The sequence below is a fragment of the Coregonus clupeaformis genome, chromosome 8, assembly GCF_020615455.1.
Source record: "Coregonus clupeaformis isolate EN_2021a chromosome 8, ASM2061545v1, whole genome shotgun sequence".
Classification (NCBI taxonomy): Eukaryota; Metazoa; Chordata; class Actinopteri; order Salmoniformes; family Salmonidae; genus Coregonus; species Coregonus clupeaformis.
The window spans coordinates 43,869,939-43,891,001 of record NC_059199.1 but is presented as its reverse complement, the minus strand read 5'-3'; the positions used below and the strand labels follow the sequence as shown (position 1 = coordinate 43,891,001).

The window sequence follows — 21,063 nt, the reverse complement described above, 5'->3', positions numbered from 1 at the left end:
TAACATGGGGGCTGGCATCTCCGATGGAGCACCTGAGGTGATGGAAATCCCCACAGGAGATTGTGGAGTGACGGCTAGCGTTAGCTGGGGCGACTAGCTCGACGCCATTGCCCCGCTGTTGGAAGACTCCAACAACAACCTCGCGACCCTCCTGTTGGGGTTCCTGATTGGAGATGACAACGACTCCACAGGTTGTTCCGACAGCCAGGCAATTGCAGCAAGTCTTCCCAGAATGCCTGGAGGAGGTTACCCGTACCTGGAGTACACCTTTCTCCTCCAAGAACTCTGTCCAAGGTGGGTCGGTGTTGGACTGCGTTGACATGACGGGGATTGGGCTTGCCCTCATGTCCCCATCGAACCCCTGTTGGCTTCCCATCTACACCCCAGCCAGAAGTCCTCCATGACCTCGACTGGCCCCACTTTACCAACCAAGTACGAGCACTTCCATTCCTCTGCGACAGAGAAGGTCTACAGGTCGGTCGCCACAGCGGTGAGGGCTCTCGGCACCGCCCCCATGCTCTCAACATACCAAGCTGAGCTACAGGAGGAGCTAGCAGTCACCAGAGCCGGGTTCGAGCCTCTGCTCAAAGCCAGTGTCCAGGCGTCAGGGAGAGTGATGGGGCTCATGATATCCCAGGAGAGGGCTCGATGGATCAACCTATCCACGGTGTCTGATAGTGAGAAGCTGAAGATCCTGGATGCTCCAGTAGACCCTAAAGGCCTGTACTGTCCCACCGTTGAGATGATGCAGAAATGGTGCGAGGAGAAAAAGAGGGAGGGTGAAGCCCTGTCTGCCCAGGAAGACACAGCCCAGTGCCTCCCCTGTGCCTCACCGCACCTTCGCCCACGCTGCAGCGGGTCGACCCCCCTCTACCTTTAAGATCCCCAGGCGCCCAACTCCCCAGGCTGCGAGCCCAGGGCAGCAGAGAACCTTGGACCCTAAGGGCCCCTGGTCTAAGAAGCCCCCCTTCCCACCCATGGCACCAAAGGGCCAGCCTGCCCCTAACCCCACCAAGGGGGTGAGGAGGAAGAAGCGAATGGCCTAGCGATGTCCCCATCGCCAGAGAGGCGAGAACAGTCTCCCCCAAGCACTGTTCTATCCCCTCCTCCAATCCTGAGCCTGTTCCAGGGTGCAAGTTCCCAGGCACCTCAGTGTTCTTTCCGGCGTACCGGGCCCAAGTTGGTGGTCACAGAGAACAGCCCAAAGAGGAGAAGAGACAATGTTCAGATGGATGCCCCTACAAGGCACCCCTCTTGTCTCACAAACACTCCCCAATGTCAGTTCACATAAAAAATGTTAACACTAGCGCAACCAGGCTACAGGCCAAGGGCGCAGTCAGACATGTTGTTTCTCAAAAAATCAAAACAAACAGGGTGCCTCCCTATAACGCCACTAGATGGAGCTACCGCTCCTTCTGTGGTGACAGTCCACACATGCGCTCTCCCGCTACGAAGCCGGACATGCACAGTGCGTCACGAACTGTCATACACCCTCCCCTCAACAGAGGGTGCTGTTGCACCGCCTATGGGGGAAAGCCTGGTCAGCCCTCCCTCGGAATGGAGAGAGAACTGGCGGACATGCGCAGTGTCAAATTGGGTACAGGGCATGATAGATAGGGGATACAGATTTCAATTCGCAGTCACCCCGCCTCGATTCATGGGAATCATTTACACTCATGCTCAGGGGGAATCAACGCGTGTACTCCAGTAGGAAATCACATCGCAATAAGAATTGTTCCTCCCGAGCAAAGCCACTGCGGTTTTTACTCGATATTTCCTGGTTCCAAAAAAGGGGGACGGCATACGCCCGATCTTTAGATCTACGTGCTCTAAACAGGCACATGAGAAAGTACACGTTCAGAATGTTGACACACACTGCTCTGCTACGTTCTGTGCGCCCAGGCGATTGGTCTGTATCCGTCGACCTGAAGGATGCTTACTTTCACATCTCAATATACTCCCCTCACAGGACATTTCTCAGATTCGCTTTTCAAGGCGTAATCTACGAATTTCAAGTGCTCCCTTTCGACCTCTCTCTGTCACCTCGTGTTTTTACGAAGTGTACCGAGGCAGCCATAGCCCCACTTAGACGTACATAGACGATTGGCTGCTGTGTTCGCAATCGAGACAAGTGCTCTTAGAACACAGTCAGCTATTATTGGAACACCCGACATTTCTAGGTTTCAGAATGAACACAGTAAAGAGCGTTCTGATTCCCACGCAGACAATCTCTTTCCTAGGTTTAATCCTGGATTCGGTATCTTTCAAAGCTTGCCTTTCGGTGGAACGTATAAGAACATTCCAAGATTGCCTAGCACTGTTTCGCAGAGGGAACCTGGTCTCTTTCAAAACATGCCTGAACCTACTAGGGTTGATGCATCGGCTTTAGTAGTCATCCCATTAGGATGTTTGAATATGAGAGGGTTTCAACGCTGGGTCTCTTCTCTGGGTCTGTGCCCAATACGTCACAAACATCACCGTGTACAGATCTCCATAGACTGCATGGTAGCGCTGCGCCCCTGGAGGCACCGGACGTTTCTGTCACAGGGTGCCCAGATGGGCACTGTTTTATCCAGAACAGTAGTCATGACGGACGCATCTCTCTCGGGTTGGGGTGCGACCCACAAGGGCAGAGCAGTCAACGGGGTGTGGGGACCCCATCTCCGTTCTACTCACATAAACTGCCTGGAACTCCTTGCAGTGTTCCTAGCAATAAAGTAGTTCCTCTCATTTCTGGAGGGTCGTCATGTTCTAGTCAGAACAGACAATACCACTGTTGTGGCTTACATAAACAGACAAGGGGGACTGAGATCCCCTCACTTACACACACTGGCACACAGATTGATTATGTGGAGTAGTGTGCATCTCCAGTCACTGAGAGCTACTCATGTACCGGGAGTACTGAATCTGGGGGCAGATTTACTTTCCAGGGGGAACCCTCTATACGGAGAGTGGAAGCTTCACCCGGAAGTAGCCAATCAGGTTTGGATGCACTTTGGCATTCCAGTAGTGGATCTTTATGCATTGATGGGAAATACTTAGTGTCCACTGTTCTTTTCCCTGAGGGATCGTGATGCACCAATGGGAGTGGACGCATTGGCGCACGAGTGGCCACACGTCCTCCTGTATGCATTCCCCCCACTGGCCCTGATTTCCCCCACCCTAGCCAGGGTGTGGGAGAAGGATCTATCTCTCATACTAATAGCGCTACATTGGCCAGGGTCACTTAACTGCTAAGCGGCCATCCGTGGCCCCTTCCCTTGCGTCGGGACCTACTGTGCCAGGCGTGAGGGGAGATTTGTACTCTGGGCTTGGTACTCTGGGCCTGGCCCGTGAATGGTTCAACTTGAACACTGCCGTGCTTCCTCAAAATGTAATTTTGACTATTCAGAGTGCTAGAGCCTCATCCACCAGGTCCCTTTATAATTGTAAATGGCGAGTGTTTGAGGAATGGTGCACTGTATCACAGGCAGTGCCATTCCAGTGCTCTGTCCCGGTAATCCTGTCGTTTCTACAGGAATTATTAGAAAAAGGAAAGTATTTTTCTACTATTTAAGGTATATCTAGCAGTTATTTTGGCTTGTCATGTGGTTTTGGGAGCACGACAGTGGGACAACACCCCCTTGTCGCCCGTTTTATGAAGGGTGCACGTCGCTTGCGTCCGGTGTCCAAACAGCTTGCCCCGTCATGGGATTTATCCATTGTTTTGGATGCTCTATGCCAACAGCCTTTTGGGCCCCTGGATCAGGTGGAGCTGAAGATGCTTTCATTTAAGACCGCGTTATTACTAGCATTGGCCTCCGCCAAGCGTGTAAGTGACATTCACGCACTCTCGGTGCACTCGTCATGTGCACAATTTGCACCTGGTAACAATAGGGTATTGCTGCAGTCTAACCCCGCCTTTATCCCTAAGATTGTTAACCCATCTTTGATGTGTCTTCCTCTGGAGCTAGTAGCTTTTTATCCTCCACCATTTTCCTCTCCGGAACATCAACGGTTGCATATGTTGTGTCTAGTACACGCTCTGCGCATCTACATGGACAGGACTAAGGGATTTAGGAAATGTGATCAGTTGTTAGTTTCCTGGGCGAAACCTCACGCAGGTAAAGTGCTCACTAAACAACGCCTATCCCACTGGATAGTGGGGGCTATTGCTTTGGCCTACACAAGTAAGGGTCTTCAGTCTCCTGCTGGCCTACGGCTCATTCCACTAGAGGAATGGCTACGTCCTGGGATTTATTTAAGGGCATATCTATATATTTGCTCAGCAGCAAGTTGAGTTTTATAGGCTCGATGTCACTGCACCGACCCTGGCGCATACTGTTTTAGGTGTAGGATCTTCTGAAGGGCAAAGCCCATTTGTGTGATATATTGCACATGGCAGTCGGTCGTCAGGAAAGCTTGTCTGGCAATACGGGAGTCAGTATATCCCATAAGTGAAATACCGAAACGAATACTTGAAAGAGAACTTTAGGTTAAGACTGTAACCCCGGTTCTCTGATAGCATGAGTGAGGTATTTCACCAGACCACCCTCCTTGCATGAGCGAGGAAGAGGTGTGGCTTATTTTTGAATGACTCAGAGAAGCTGCGTCTGACCTTTTATAGGTTAGGAGGGACATCCTTCCCCGACGCACACGTCTCGACGTCCAGCCAGTCATGTCTGGCGTAGTGTAATAAAGGCTTCTGACGAATACGCTGTGGGCGTATCCCATAAATGAAATACCTCACTCATACTATCAGAGAACCGGGGTTACAGTCATAACCTAAATTACACCCTATTCCCTACACAGTACACTACTTTTGGGGAATAGGGTGCTATTATATTATCCACCATATAGGCCAGGGGTATTCAACTCTTACCTACGAGGTCCGGAGCCTGCTGGTTTTCTGTTCTACCTCATAATTGCACACACCTGGTGTCCCAGGTCTAAATCCCCGATTAGAGGGGAACAATGAAACAATGTAGTGGAACTGGCTTCGAAGTCCAGAGTTGAGTTTGAGGGATTTAGGCGATAGGATGCTATTTGAGACGTAGACAGTCTTTTTAAATAGCCACCATGTTTACTTAGCTGCTTGATATACATCACCACTGTCTGTCTCCCCTTAACGAGCTATAGAAACCTCATTTGGTGCAATACTGGTAAAGTAGGCTGGCTATGACATCACTAGGTCTGGTGTTGGGCCATTTAGGTAATGAGAAAAATAAGAATCATCCACTTCACTCCCTGTCTCTCTGACACACTTATGAACCGGACAGTGTTGCCATGGCGTCATAGATGGAACTCTCAAATCCTCAAAGAATGGAATTACTACATGAGAGAAATCAACATTTGTTTTATTCAGACAATAAGGAAATTAGATGGGGAGACAGGCAAGTAGGAGAAATAATGGAAAGGGTGGACATTGAACCCCGGGCTCCTGTGAAGAGTTGTATATGTGACAAGTACCGGTGAGTGTTACCACGACACCACCACGGCTCTGCACGAAATCAACAGTTTCCCTTTTCACTTTTTAGTGTGTAAAATGTGTTGACATAGAAACGTCTCACTCAGTGTATGATTGAGATAAATGTTAGGACGCTGCAGTGGTATAGGCTAACTGGTATAGGCTAACTGGTATAGGCTAACTGGTATAGGCTAATAGGCTAACTGGTATAGGCTAATTGGCTAACTGGAATAGGCTAACTGGTATAGGCTAATAGGCTAACTGGAATAGGCTTACTGGTATAGGCTAATAGGCTAACTGGAATAGGCTTACTGGTATAGGTGAATAGGCTAACTGGTATAGGCTTGCTGGTATAGGCTTGCTGGTATAGGCTAACTAGTATAGACTAACTTAACGCCCACTGTTTCTCTCCATCTTCGCTGTTTCTCCCTTTGGGCTACAAACCAAGGGCGATGATTAGTTGATTGTTGTTCTGAATTTGATGAGATTGGCTGTTGGCTTTTAGACCCATAACTGCAGCCGGTGAAGAACACTTACAGTAGGCTGTGTCCGAAATGGCACCCTATGCCTTATATAGTGCACTACTTTTGACCAGGACCCATAGGGCTCTGGTCAAAAGTAGTGCACACTATATAGGGAATAGGGTGCCATTTCTGACTGCTACTGCTACCGAGTGAGTAGTCTTGGCTGATTGACAGCTCTTAGCTAAAAAGCATGGGCTATTAACTCTCAGTCAATTACATGTGAATTATACCTTGCCGTTTGGCTCTGTCAGATCACATGTGATTAGCGGGCTAACCTCTATGTTGGTGTGGGCTCCTGCAGGTGGTTGGGTCTTTTCTACACTGCTGCTTTTTGATGATATTGATGTTTTTTTGAATTAATTGTGTTTGAGTGAGCAGGAGAATGGTCTCTGTAACAGGGATGAGCCTTCTTTCTGGATCCCGAATGGGTGGTGCAATGGGATTGGTGTTGTGTTGTAAGTGAAGTGACCCCTCACACTGAACTACTGCTATGCGCCTAAATATTTTGCTGTGAGACCTGGAATTTTAATTTAGGAGCACCAGTGAGCCTGGAAAAATTAAGGATTCTAGCTTTATTACCTCAAATATTTTTCATTGTGATCGTACATATCTTTGTGTGCGCCTACATGTTTCCAACTTAGGCACATGTGCTCCTTGTAAAAAAGGTCAGCGTAGAGCCCTGGCACAGAACTTGTTTCCCAGGCCTGCACACCAGCGCACGTACACACGCATGTGTGCATCTTACAAACACACAGTCATCTTAATCAGAAAGACCCATTTTGCTTTCTATAACCTCATAGAGGTAATAGTAGGGTTTCTACTTTTTTAAATAAAAAAATGGTTGATTTCAGAGGCTATCCCCTCTCTCTCTCCATCTCACATTCATTCTTTCATTCACTCACCCTCTCTCTCGCTCTCTCTCTCTCTCACGCACACACACACACATACTCATACACACAGTTGAGCGAGTGTAGCAGCTGAACAGAGTCCTACCATCTGTTCTGTTCAGGGCCCCCCCACACACACACCTCTTCCATACAGCTAGATATCATCGCCCCCTCAGTGTGGAGCTGTGTACTGAGCATGGACATGGCTCTGGAACATCATTTTCCCAGCTGTGTGTACCCACTACAGCCTAGCAGCCTTGCCCTAAATGTGTTGTAAGTACAGTGGGGAAAAAAAGTATTTAGTCAGCCACCAATTGTGCAAGTTCTCCCACTTAAAAAGATGAGAGGGGCCTGTAATTTTCATCATAGGTACACGTCAACTATGACAGACAAAATTAGATTTTTTTTCTCCAGAAAATCACATTGTAGGATTTTTAATGAATTTATTTGCAAATTATGGTGGAAAATAAGTATTTGGTCAATAACAAAAGTTTCTCAATACTTTGTTATATACCCTTTGTTGGCAATGACACAGGTCAAACGTTTTCTGTAAGTCTTCACAAGGTTTTCACACACTGTTGCTGGTATTTTGGCCCATTCCTCCATGCAGATCTCCTTTAGAGCAGTGATGTTTTGGGGCTGTCACTGGGCAACACGGACTTTCAACTCCCTCCAAAGATTTTCTATGGGGTTGAGATCTGGAGACTGGCTAGGCCACTCCAGGACCTTGAAATGCTTCTTACGAAGCCACTCCTTCGTTGCCCGGGCGGTGTGTTTGGGATCATTGTCATGCTGAAAGACCCAGCCACGTTTCATCTTCAATGCCCTTGCTGATGGAAGGAGGTTTTCACTCAAAATCTCACGATACATGGCCCCATTCATTCTTTCCTTTACACGGATCAGTCAGTCCTGGTCCCTTTGCAGAAAAACAGCCCCAAAGCATGATGTTTCCACCCCCATGCTTCACAGTAGGTATGGTGTTCTTTGGATGCAACTCAGCATTCTTTGTCCTCCAAACACGACGAGTTGAGTTTTTACCAAAAAGTTCTATTTTGGTTTCATCTGACCATATGACATTCTCCCAATCCTCTTCTGGATCATCCAAATGCACTCTAGCAAACTTCAGACGGGCCTGGACATGTACTGGCTTAAGCAGGGGGGACACGTCTGGCACTGCAGGATTTGAGTCCCTGGCGGCGTAGTGTGTTACTGATGGTAGGCTTTGTTACTTTGGTCCCAGCTCTCTGCAGGTCATTCACTAGGTCCCCGTGTGGTTCTGGGATTTTTGCTCACCGTTCTTGTGATGATTTTGACCTCACGGGGTGAGATCTTGCGTGGAGCCCCAGATCGAGGGAGATTATCAGTGGTCTTGTATGTCTTCCATTTCCTAATAATTGCTCCCACAGTTGATTTCTTCAAACCAAGCTGCTTACCTATTGCAGATTCAGTCTTCCCAGCCTGGTGCAGGTCTACAATTTTGTTTCTGGTGTCCTTTGACAGCTCTTTGATCTTGGCCATAGTGGAGTTTGGAGTGTGACTGTTTGAGGTTGTGGACAAGTGTCTTTTATACTGATAACAAGTTCAAACAGGTGCCATTAATACAGGTAACGAGTGGAGGACAGAGGAGCCTCTTAAAGAAGAAGTTACGGGTCTGTGAGAGCCAGAAATCTTGCTTGTTTGTAGGTGACCAAATACTTATTTTCCACCATAATTTCCAAATAAATTCATAAAAAATCCTACAATGTTATTTTCTGGATTTTTTTTCTCAATTTGTCTGTCATAGTTGACGTGTACCGGTACCTATGATGAAAATTACAGGCCTCTCTCATCTTTTTAAGTGGGAGAACTTGCACAATTGGTGGCTGACTAAATACTTGTTTTCCCCACTGTAGGATGCTATCCACAACATACTAGGCTATATGTAGCTAGGTGGCAAGTCAGTCCCTTCTGTATTTATTGTGAGTATGTCATTTTGTGTTGGTGCACAAACATGGTTTCTTCTACTGAATAAATACAGTATGCTGTGTGAGTGTTGGTATGATTTAGTCCAAGGTTAACTTAACCCTACCTGGCGATGGGAACATTACAAGACGTATTGTCCTGCTGTTATTTCTACAGATGATGTTACATTTCTTTTTCTATTTCGTCAATGCAACATTGACCTTCTCTGTCCTTTAGGCCTTGCTTCTCAGAAAACACCAATGAAGACTGATACATACAATCATTGAATAATGCCAATGTTACATACAGCACATACTGTACAACACACAATAGGCTATTCTTAAGTAGCTAGTAGTAAAGTATAGGGCTAATTCAGTCTCGGTTTGATCAACAATACAGATACTTCACATTGTGACAATCCTCTTAGTTAAAGACTTATGTTATAGATACAGACATCATAGCTAGCTATTCTTTCTCCATGCTCTACCATAGTACGATAACCGTGTGTCTCAGGTGGGATGGCATTTACAAGCGTCTGACTGGGTTTATTCTTGTCCTCCTCTCTCTGTAGGTTTCCAAAAAGGTCGCCGATCTTATCCTGGAAAAACAGCCGTCCTACGTCAAGGTATGCTTTCTTAATTGTTTTCCTTCCTCTCTTGCTCCTTTCCTGCCACTGTATACATCTAAAGTCTCACCCATACTTTCTTCTCTTTAACAGCATGTCACATTCTGGAATGTTTGCCTTTGACTCAGCTCACGTCGATCAATTTAGGCTTATTTAGGTTTGCCATTTATTTCAGACCACTGACTGCACACATTATCATACTGTATAATGATTTATTCACGCTGCTTGATATCAACTGTCAATCAGTCATGCCATAGGAGGTAATGTGGAATATACCGGCATTACCATGGTAACGAGATATACGACAGACTGCGTTCGCCCTATAGACAGGTTTGTTGTTTAGCAACAAAACTGACGTGTGCGCAACTATGGGGCAAAACAGACATTTGGCTTAGACTGTTGATAACATGTAAACTATATTTAGTCTCCAATGTTTATTGAAAACATAAATAAAGTTGCATAATGAGCACAGTTGTTGGTTAGCTAGCGAATTTGAATCATATTAGCATCGATGTGACATCAGTCAAAATAAGACATGGTATCAAGAACAAGATAAAACTAACTGAAACGAGCCACCTACGATTCCCAACAAGCCATCGTTTTCGTGACGTTCTCAGCCAACCCGTCTATAAGTAAAACATCACTCAACATAAATGATGCCTGTCTGTCTTCAGTACCAGTCATTATCTCAAGCTATAAATCTAATCAGGGCCGGTTAGCTGACGTTGTCCGTCGTGACTTGTGGATGTGCGAGTGAGTGAGCGTGTATCCCCTTGCTAAAGCAATCAGTTATTCTGTGTTTGAATCAAAGCCTCATCCAAGGAGAGGAGCGAGGGAGGGAGAAGACTGAAAAAGAGAGAGAGTGTGTAGTTGGGCGTCTGTATCCCCATGCTCCTGCTCCTCTTAATGGGAGCTCTTTGAGACGTGTCCGAGGTGTTCACGGTCGGACAGGAAACAGCTTTGATCAGGCCCACTGGGGATTCAGACCTGTCAGGCCGTGCACCACAGCTGAATGGTTTAGTTAGTATTAGGGCTGACCCCATTTAGTCGACTGGTCAATTGTTTGGTTGATAGGCTGTTGGTCGACCGATATTTCTTTAGTCGAGCACTAGCAAAAACAAATATATAATTTTTTTAAATTCATGGTGTACTAGACACCTGTCTGATTGGCGGCTGTCTGAGTGGACTGATCCATTGTGGAGGACATGGGGATGGCACAGTCCATCACTCTAAGATGTGCTACTGAAATTGTATGTGGTTATATTACATAGGAATAATGGTGCAACACAATAAAAATAATATTATTTTATAACAGATGCTCTTTCTCCCTTTTCCGAAAGTGGTTGCTCTCCGCTGTTCTGAAACAGATCAGTGCGCTGTTGAATTGATGCCTTTTCCTAGACCATGTTGCTATGTGCATAATAGCAAAGTTAACCAGCTTATTGGTGTTGAGAACAATGTGGCGGAGGCAGCAGCAGAATGAGGAGATGAGAAAATAGCCCTTGCCTTATTGGCTAACAAAAGTGAGGAGAGAGGAGACCTCAACTTAATTAGGTCTATAATCAATAGCCTAACTGTTAAACGTGCCGGGCTTTATAAATCATCCGTATACATCTACAGAAATAAGACCGATCCTGCTTCTGTTGCCTGTTTGAGTGTTTGTTTAATAGCCTACTGATTCCGGGAGCACCAAGCTTAATGCAACAATTTCACAAATTTGGCTGTTTTAATTCTTTGCTATGCTGCAATAAAGGCTTTACACCTTTTTTCGTTAGACCAGCCTCTCTGGTATTATTTCTAATTGATTTATTGTTTACACTGTTCCAAATTGTCAGAAATTATATTTATAATAATAATAACCCTCCTTTTTCCTTGATCTTCTTATTGTTATTATTACTATTATTATGATCATCTTTATAATAATAAGTCATGTCATTATAATTAGTAGCCTTAGTATAGCAGCCTTGTATAACCACCATCGAGCTGTAGGCCTACGAGCACATCCTGTTTAGTCTTAATACCGTAACATACTTAGGCCTATATTTCAATATTTATATAGGCTACTGTATCAATCAATCATTTATTCGTTCATGTCATCACACAGCATACGATTCATTCATGATGTGAAATGCAATCAAGCATTTTAGATTTAAAATAAAATAACAAAGCGACCATTGAATAATTAGCGTTAACAATAAATGGGCCTAAACCATTCCATTTCAGAAATTGCTTTCACATATGAATGCGACAGTTTTTAGTCTGTATAAAGGCTTTTAAAAAAAAACTTACAACAGACTCTCTGGTATGCTTATAATTTATTTAGTGTTGTTTGTTCCAAACGGTCAGAAAAACTATATTGTAATCTAACAGCACGTGTTTGGCACACATAGGCCTAATATGCATGCAGTGCTTGCTCCTTATTTTTCTTAATCTCCAGTATTTTCCACAACTAGTCACATTTATTCCACACATCTGACTTCCCCTTTACCTCCTGAGCAACCAGTAAACATTCCCTCGTTTCAAGTTTATTTGTCACATCCTCTGCATCCATTTTGCTATCACATGTGTTACAGTATTCAGAGTTTGTTATAATCCATTTATTGATTGATTATGATAGGCTATAGGTCAGGCCCTATTGGTCACGTGCATGCGAAGCATACATGTGTCACGTAAAGAGAGCAACGCGGAGTGCCTGGATACAGCCCTTAGCCGTGGTATATTGTCCATATACCATAAACCCCCGAGGTGCCTTATTGCTATTATAATCTGGTTACCAACATAATTAGAACAGAAAAAAGTATTTTCTTTGTCATACGGTCTGATATACCACAGCTTTCAGCCAATCAGCATTCAGGGCTCGAACCACCCACTTTATAATATTATATAATATTCTCAAATGACTGCCTCGCCTGGTTCACCAACTACTTCTCAGATAGAGTTCAATGTGTCAAATCGGAGGGCCTGTTGTCTGGACCTCTGGCCGTCTCTATGGGGGTGCCACAGGGTTCAATTCTCGGGCCGACTCTATTCTTTGTGTATATCAATGATGTCGCTCTTGCTGCTGGTGACTCTCAGATCCACCTCTATGCAGATGACACCATTTTGTATACATCTGGCCCTTCATTGGACACTGTGTTAACAAAACTCCAAACGAGCTTCAATGCCATACAACACTCCTTCCGTGGCCTCCAACTGCTCTTAAACGCTAGTAAAACTCAATGCATGCTCTTCAATCGAACGCTGCTTGCATCCACCCGCCCGACTAGAATCACTACTCTTGGCGGGTCTGACATAGAATATGTGGACAACTACAAATACCTAGGTGTCTGGTTAGACCGTAAATTCTCCTTCCAGACTCACATTAAGCATCTCCAATCCAAAGGTAAATCTAGAATCGGCTTCCTATTTCGCAACAAGCCTCCTTCACTCATGCTGCTAAACATGCCCTCGTAAAACGGACTATCCTACCGATCCTTGACTTCGGCGATGTCATTTACAAAACAGCTTCCAAAACTCTACTCAGCAAATTGGATGTAGTCTATCACAGTGCCATCCGTTTTGTCACCAAAGCCCCATATACTATCCACCATTGTGACCTGTACGCTCTCGTTGGCTGGCCCTCACTACATATTCGTCGCCAAACCCACTGGCTCCAGGTCATCTATAAATCTCTTCTAGGCAAATCCCCGCCTTATCTTAGCTCATTGGTCACCATAGCAACACCCACCCGTAGTATGCGTTCCAGCAGGTATATCTCACTGGTCATCCCCAAAGCCAACACCTCCTTTGGCCGCCATTCCTTCCAGTTCTCTGCTGCAAATGACTGGAACAATCTGCAAAAATCTCTGAAGCTGGAGACACTTATCTCCCTCACTATCTTTAAGCATCAGTTGTCAGAGCAGCTTACCGATCACTGCACCTGTGCACATCCCATCTGTAATTAGCCCACCCAACTATCTCATCCCCATATTGTTATTTACATTGTTATTTATTTTGCTCATTTGCACCCCAGTATCTCTGTTTGCACATCATCTTCTGCACATCTATCACTCCAGTGTTAGTACTAAATTGTAATTATTTTGCACTATGGCCTATTTATTGCCTTACCTCCATAACTTACTTCATTTGCACACACTGTATAGATTTTCTATTGTGTTATTGACTGTATGTTTTGTTTATTCCATATGTAACTCAGTGTTTGTTGTTTTTATCGCACTGCTTTGCTTTATCTTGGCCAGGTCGCAGTTGTAAATGAGAACTTGTTCTCAACTGGCTTATCTGGTTAAATAAAGGTTAAATAAATAAAAAAATATATAGTTATTATATTATATAGTTTGCATGTGTCACGACTTCCTCCGAAGCTGCCTCCTCTCCTTGTTCGGGCAGGCTTCGGCGTTCGTCGTCACCGGCCTTCTAGCCACTGCCGCTCCTCATCTCATCATTCCATTTGTTTTGTCTTGTTTATTACAAACACCTGGTTTCAATTCCCCTCATCAGTACCTGTATAAGTGTTCCCTCTGCCCCCTTGTCTTTCTGTGTGATTGTTTATTGTGGAGGTTATATGATCTTAGTGGAGCTCCTTATACTTTGAATCGACATATAAAGGAATAAACCTTTATTCTGTGAATTACCCTCCTGCTCCTGACTCCGTCCAAATCACACGCCACAGTATGGCTATATATAGCCTAGCTATGCTATAATATTATACAGTTATTATATTATACTGAACAAAAATATAAATGCAATAATTTCTGTGATTTTACTGAGTTATAGTTCATATAAGGAAATCAGTCAATTGAAATAAATTCATTAGGCCGAATCTATGGATTTCACATGACTGGGCAGGGGCGCAGCCATGGGTGGGCCTGGTAGGGCATAGGCACACCCACTTGGGAGCCAGGCCCATCCACTGGAGTGCCAGGCCCAGCCAATCAGAATGAGTTTTCCCCCACAAAATGGCTTTATTACAGACAGAAATAGTCCTCCGTTTCATCAGCTGTCCGGGGGGCTGGTCTCAGACGATCCCACAGGTAAAGAAGTTGGATGTGGAAGTCCTGGGCTGGTGTGATTACACCTGGTCTGCGGTTGTGAGGCCGGTTGGACGTACTGCCAAATTCTCTAAAACAACATTGGAGGCGGCTTATGGTAGAGAAATGAATTTTCAACAGTTTTGGTGGACATTCCTGCAGTTGGCATCGCACACCGCCCTCAACTTGAGATATCTGTGGCATTGTGTTGTGTGACAAAACTGCACATTTTAGAGTGGCCTTTTATTGTCCCCAGCACAAGGTGCACCTGTGTAATGATCATGCTGTTTAATCAGCTTCTTGATATGCCACACCTGTAAGGTGGATGGATTATCTTGGCAAAGGAGAAATGCTCACTAACAGGGATGTAAACAAATTTGTGCACAAAAGTTTAGAGAAATAAGCTTGTTGTGTGTATGGAACATTTCTGGGATCTTTTATTTCAGCTCATGAAACATGGGACCAACACTTTACATGTTGTGTTTATATTTTTGCTCAGAAAGTATTCATACCCCTTGACTAATTAAAAAAATATATATTACAGCCCGAAAAAAGAAAAATTACATTCTCACCCATCTACACACTATAATGACAAAGTGAAAACATGTTTTTAGACATTTTTGCAAATTTATTGAAAATTCAATACAGAAAATATTTAATTTGCAGAAGTATTCTCACCCCTCTGTATGACACTCCAAATTGAGCTAAGGTGCATCAAATGTTCTTTGATCATCATTGAGATGTCACTACAACTTGATTGGAGTCCACCTGGGGCCAATTCAGTTGTCTGTGTACATGATTTAGAAAGAAACACACCTGTCTATATAATGTCCCACAGTTGACAGGGCATGTCAGAGCAGAAACTATACCATGAAGTCCAAGGAACTGTCCGTAGATCGCTGAGATAGAACTGTGATGAGGCATATATCTGGGGAAGGGTATAACACAATTTCTAGAGTGTTGAAAGTTTCCAAGAGCACAGTGGTCTCCATCATTGGGAAATTAAAAAATATGGAACTACCCAGACTAGAGCTGGCCGTCTGACCAAACTGAGCAACCGGCCAAGAAGGACCTTGGTCAGGGAGTTGACCAAGAACCCAATGACCACTCTGACAGCACTACAGAGTTCCTTGGCTGAGATGGGAGAACCTGCCAGAAGGACAACAGTCTCTACAGCACTTCATCAATCTCGGCTTCATGGGAGAGTAGCCAGATGGAACCCACTCCTGAGAAAAAGGCACATGACAGCATGCCGGGAGTTTGCAAAAATGCACGTGAAAGACTGAGAGCATAAGATAAAAAAAGATAATGTGGTCTGATGAGACAAATTATATTATTTGGCCTGAATGCAAAGCGCTATGTCTAGGAGAACACCATCCCTACCGTGAAGCGTGGTGGTGGCAGCATCATGCTACGGGGATGCTTTTCAGCGGCATGGACTTGGAAACTGGTAAGGATAGAGGGAACAATGAATGGAGCCAAATACAGTCAAATCCTTGATGAGAACCTGCTTCATAGTGCAAACAACCTAAGACTGGGGCGAAGATTTACATTCCAACATGACACTGACCCCAAGCATACAGCCAAAGCATCGCTGGAATGGCTTCAGAACGAATGGGAAAGTCCTTGAGTGATATACCACATCTGTCAGCCAATCTGGCTCGACCCACCCAGTTTATAATATTATATAGTTTGTATGGCTATATACGTATAAACTAGCTATGATACAATATTATATTGTGATTATATTATATAGTTTGAATGGCTATATATAGCCTAGCTATGCTATAATATTAGATAGTTACAGTGGGGAGAACAAGTATTTGATACACTGCCGATTTTGCAGGTTTTACTACTTACAAATCATGTAGAGGTCTGTCATTTTTATCATAGGTACACTTCAACTGTGAGAGACGGAATCTAAAACAAAAATCCAGAAAATCACATTGTATGATTTTTAAGTAATTAATTTGCATTTTATTGCATGACATAAGTATTTGATCACCTACCAACCAGTAAGAATTCCTTGCTCTCACAGACCTGTTAGTTTTTCTTTAAGAAGCCCTCCTGTTCTCCACTCATCACCTGTATTAACTGCAACTGTTTTAACTCGTTACCTGTATAAAAGACACCTGTCCACACACTCAATCAAACAGACTCCAACCTCTCCACAATGGCCAAGACCAGAGAGCTGTGTAAGGACATCAGGGATAAAATTGTAGACCTGCACAAGGCTGGGATGGGCTACAGGACAATAGGCAAGCAGCTTGGTGAGAAGGCAACAACTGTTGGCGCAATTATTAGAAAATGGAAGAAGTTCAAGATGATGGTCAATCACCCTCGGTCTGGGGCTCCATGCAAGGTCTCACCTCTTGGGGCATCAATGATCATGAGGAAGGTGAGGGATCAGCCCAGAACTACACGGCAGGACCTGGTCAATGACCTGAAGAGAGCTGGGACCACAGTCTCAAAGAAAACCATTAGTAACACACTACGCCGTCATGGATTAAAATCCTGCAGCGCACGCAAGGTCCCCTGCTCAAGCCAGCGCATGTCCAGGCCCGTCTGAAGTTTGCCAATGACCATCTGGATGATCCAGAGGAGGAATGGGAGAAGGTCATGTGGTCTGATGAGACAAAAATAGAGCTTTTGGTCTAAACTCCACTCGCCGTGTTTGAAGGAAGAAGAAGGATGAGTACAACCCCAAGAACACCATCCCAACCGTGAAGCATGGAGGTGGAAACATCATTCTTTGGGGATGCTTTTCTGCAAAGGGGACAGGACGACTGCACCGTATTGAGGGGAGGATGGATGGGGCCATGTATCACGAGATCTTGGCCAACAGCCTCCTTCCCTCAGTAAGAGCATTGAAGATGGGTCGTGGCTGGGTCTTCCAGCATGACAACGACCCGAAACACACAGCCAGGAAAACTAAGGAGTGGCTCCGTAAGAAGCATCTCAAGGTCCTGGAGTGGCCTAGCCAGTCTCCAGAGCTGAACCCAATAGAAAATCTTCGGAGGGAGCTGAAAGTCCATATTGCCCAGCGACAGCCCCGAAACCTGAAGGATCTGGAGAAGGTCTGTATGGAGGAGTGGGCTAAAATCCCTGCTGCAGGTGTGTGCAAACCTGGTCAAGACCTACAGGAAACGTATGATCTCTGTAATTGCAAACAAAGGTTTCTGTGCCAAATATTAAGTTCTGCTTTTCTGGTGTATCAAATACTTATGTCATGCAATAAAATGCAAATTAATTACTTAAAAATCATACAATGTGATTTTCTGGATTTTTGTTTTAGATTCCGTCTCTCACAGTTGAAGTGTACCTATGATAAAAATTACAGACCTCTACATGCTTTGTAAGTAGGAAAACCTGCAAAATCGGGCAGTGTATCAAATACTTGTTCTCCCCACTGTATATAGTTTGTATGGCTATATATAGGCTAGCTGTAATAGTATATAGATATTATATCATTTGGATGGCGATATATAACCTAGCTATGCTATAATATTATATAGGTATTATATTGTTTATATGGCGATATGTAGCCTAGCTATGCGTGATAGTAAGTAATGAGATATAGGCTAGATGTCGATAAATGGCATGCTGACTGTAGGGGTGGTGATGGCATGAGGTGAGAGCAGTTTGACCCCCACTGTCCTGCTGCTGTAGCTTGTCCTGAGTGAGCTCTGCTCTTCCCCCTGTGGGGATAGCCAGACGCAAAGGTCAGGGTCATGGTTAGGCCGTCACCCCCGGACACCTGCAGTCACACTGAAACAGCAGGAGACACATGTATCATGACAGGAACCGCTAGCCCATTCACCCGTGATGTGTCCTGTGTGTTTCATCCTCTCCAGTCAATACTGAATCAACAGTGTGATGTTATCGGATTCTGTGTAACTGTCAGTTTAAGTCTCAGGCTAAGGTGAGATTGGTTGATGTGTCATTTCTCCCCCCTAGTCGCCCTTTGAGAGTGGCTAGGTGGTCTGTTAAAGCCTGGAGGTGTTGGCTGAAAACATCCTGAGCTCCAGATGTGATACAGCTTGATATATAGTTGAAAGACCGGGGTTGGTGATTTAAAATGGGAGCTGCCCTACCGCGATGGTTATCGGCCAACTTAAAACAGAAGCCCTGTAATTGAGTGGCCAAACTAGCCAATGTCTGAGAGAGCGGGAGATTGTCAGGGAGAAAGAGATTGGTACCAGAGTCTGCATCCTAATGAGTTACCCCCTGATACGTTGTCAGGTAAAACAATGCTGACAAAGCAATGAAATGGACTTGGACGGTTGTTTTCATTATTTTTTGGTGCAAGCTCTTACCCGCCATGGGAGTTGCTATTAGTGCTTTGTCTCCCCTGTTGGTGCTGTGGCCCTCATCAACATGCTGTCGGGCTCATGGGGATTAATAGACTTTGCATTGAGCCGACCACTGCACCTTTCCATCAATGACCTGTAATACTAATAACTGCATTATACTGCATTAGCACTATGTACACCTCTGAACAACACTGTATGTACTCGATTCCTTCCTCTGCATATATAGATACAGGTAACTGCCAAAATAATGGAAATGGTTGAGTAAATGAGGGATACAATGTGTATTGAAAGCAAGTGCTTCCACATGTGTGGTTCCTGAGTTAATTAAGCAATTAACAACCCTAATCAACCATAATGCTTAGGGTCATATATAAAAAGAAATGTGTTTTATGTTTACTGTGTTTATATTGTGTATATTCTGTGTGTTGACCTTGTGTCTGTATTCTGTTTCTAGATTGTCTATTGCTGACAGCACCTTCTCACTAAGTCAAATTCCGGGGATGTGTAAATGTACTTCAATCAAATGTATTTATAAAGCCCTTTTTACATCAGCAGATTTCACAAAGTGCTATACTTGGTCATTAAAGTGATTCTGATTCTGATTTTGGTGCCATTGGAGCAGTTTGGTAAATTGAGTGTCTAGCTACTTGGAACTGTGAATTAAATGTTCTCTCTCGCCGTTCTTGGACGGTAGATTGGAGAACGGAATGTGTATATGTGTATCTTGTGCGTGTGTGTGCAGTTTTTTTGACTGCAGACAAATTTTTCTGAGCAGTCAGACATTTCCCCCCCAAACACATACATTATTTGAATGGGACAGGATCCAGTGCAAGGCGTAGTGTGTTGGGGGCAGTGGCATACATGAGTATAGAAGAGTAACTGTGTGAAAACGGTCTCCAGTGACCAAACATCTCAGAGGATGACCTTCACGTCTCCTGATACAACGGCTGTGTCCCAAATGTCACCGTAGTCCCTATTTAGTGCACAACTTTTGACCAGCGCCCATAGGTTTTTGGTCAAAAATAGCACACTATATAGGGAATAGGGTGTCATTTGGGATGCATCAGTGGTGCCTGGAGAAGGGGGTATACTCAAATTTTGCCAAAGAAGTCCCAAACGGCCCACCCAGCATAGGAAAGGTGCCCTGGGTGAAAAATTCTATGAGAAACAGTGACATACACTCTGAAGGACTTAAAATGATAAATCCCATATTGGTCTTTCACAGTCAGACCAACCCAAGCTGTACTGTGCAGGTAGGATAATAGTAGCCCTACTATAGAAACAGATAAATGAGGCTGTCAAGTGAGTCAGAAATTCACAGGTTTCTGAAGTGTTTATTTTTTATCAGGTTTTCTCTCTCAATGTCACACTTTTAATAGAACATCCAATTTAGTTGTTTTTCTAAGTCCATAACAATTCTTAAACCACATCAGCAGACCATTTTTGAGGTCTGGGAAAAATCTAAGAAATTCATTTGAGTGTAGTTACACTTTAATTCAAGTGTGCAGGCACCTAGCACTGTTGTTTGGTTAGCTGTTTCTGTCACATGAGATGGAGTTTGCAAAATAAATGACCACTGGATTGATGCAAGTAATCATGATATCATTCTGCCTGGTAGGCATAGGCTACTTTGTAGCTAGTTAACATTTAATTGAGGTTTTTGGGAAAGCATTTCCATCTACCAGAAGACGGTTAGGTCATTAGCATTGCTATATTTTTGTTGTTTGAAACCTGGATGTTTTACTTCATATTATGAGGCATGTCTTACCTTGCTTCAAAGTAGCCTATAGCTTAAATCCCCCCATAGAAACGTAGGCCTACTGCCGTGTGCACATTGCTGCGCCTAAAATGTGAAGAAATAATCATCAACATTTTAAGCTAAACATTCTGATCTGTTCCATCAGCCTTATTCATTGAATCAGCGTATACTTCCACTACACTACTTTGATACATATCAGTGGGGTTAAGAAGTGAGTATACGCAATGCCCACTGAAAAATAAGTGGGTATGAGACATATACCTGCGTATACCCTCCACTACACCACTGGGATGCAGTCCACCATTTTTTAAGTACAGCCGAATGGTGAACAGCCCGTCGAAAGTCAACAAATCTCAAGATCTTCGATTTCCGCCCAGGTCCTGGGTCAATTAAGAAACGCAAGTTGCCCGTTTTAACCTTGTGGATGACTTCTACCTATATCGTAGTATAGGGGGTTGAATTGGCCTTTTTGCACCACAGTGTTTTGAGAAGCTACATAGAGAGAAGCTACATAGAGAGAAGCTACATAGAGTATCTATGC

General features: G+C 44.3%; 1 protein-coding gene across 4 annotated transcripts in view; it reads left to right on the top strand.

The window, feature by feature from the left end:
• The window catches only part of vps50 (VPS50 EARP/GARPII complex subunit), a 227,764-nt gene that overhangs the window by 19,397 nt on the left and 187,304 nt on the right, over positions 1-21,063 (top strand). For all 4 annotated transcript variants that reach the window (XM_041884002.2, XM_041884000.2, XM_045222025.1 and 1 more), the window contains exon 5: positions 9,370-9,423. In XM_041884002.2, coding sequence (XP_041739936.2) covers positions 9,370-9,423 — 54 coding nt within the window. The remainder of the gene's footprint in view (positions 1-9,369; positions 9,424-21,063) is intronic.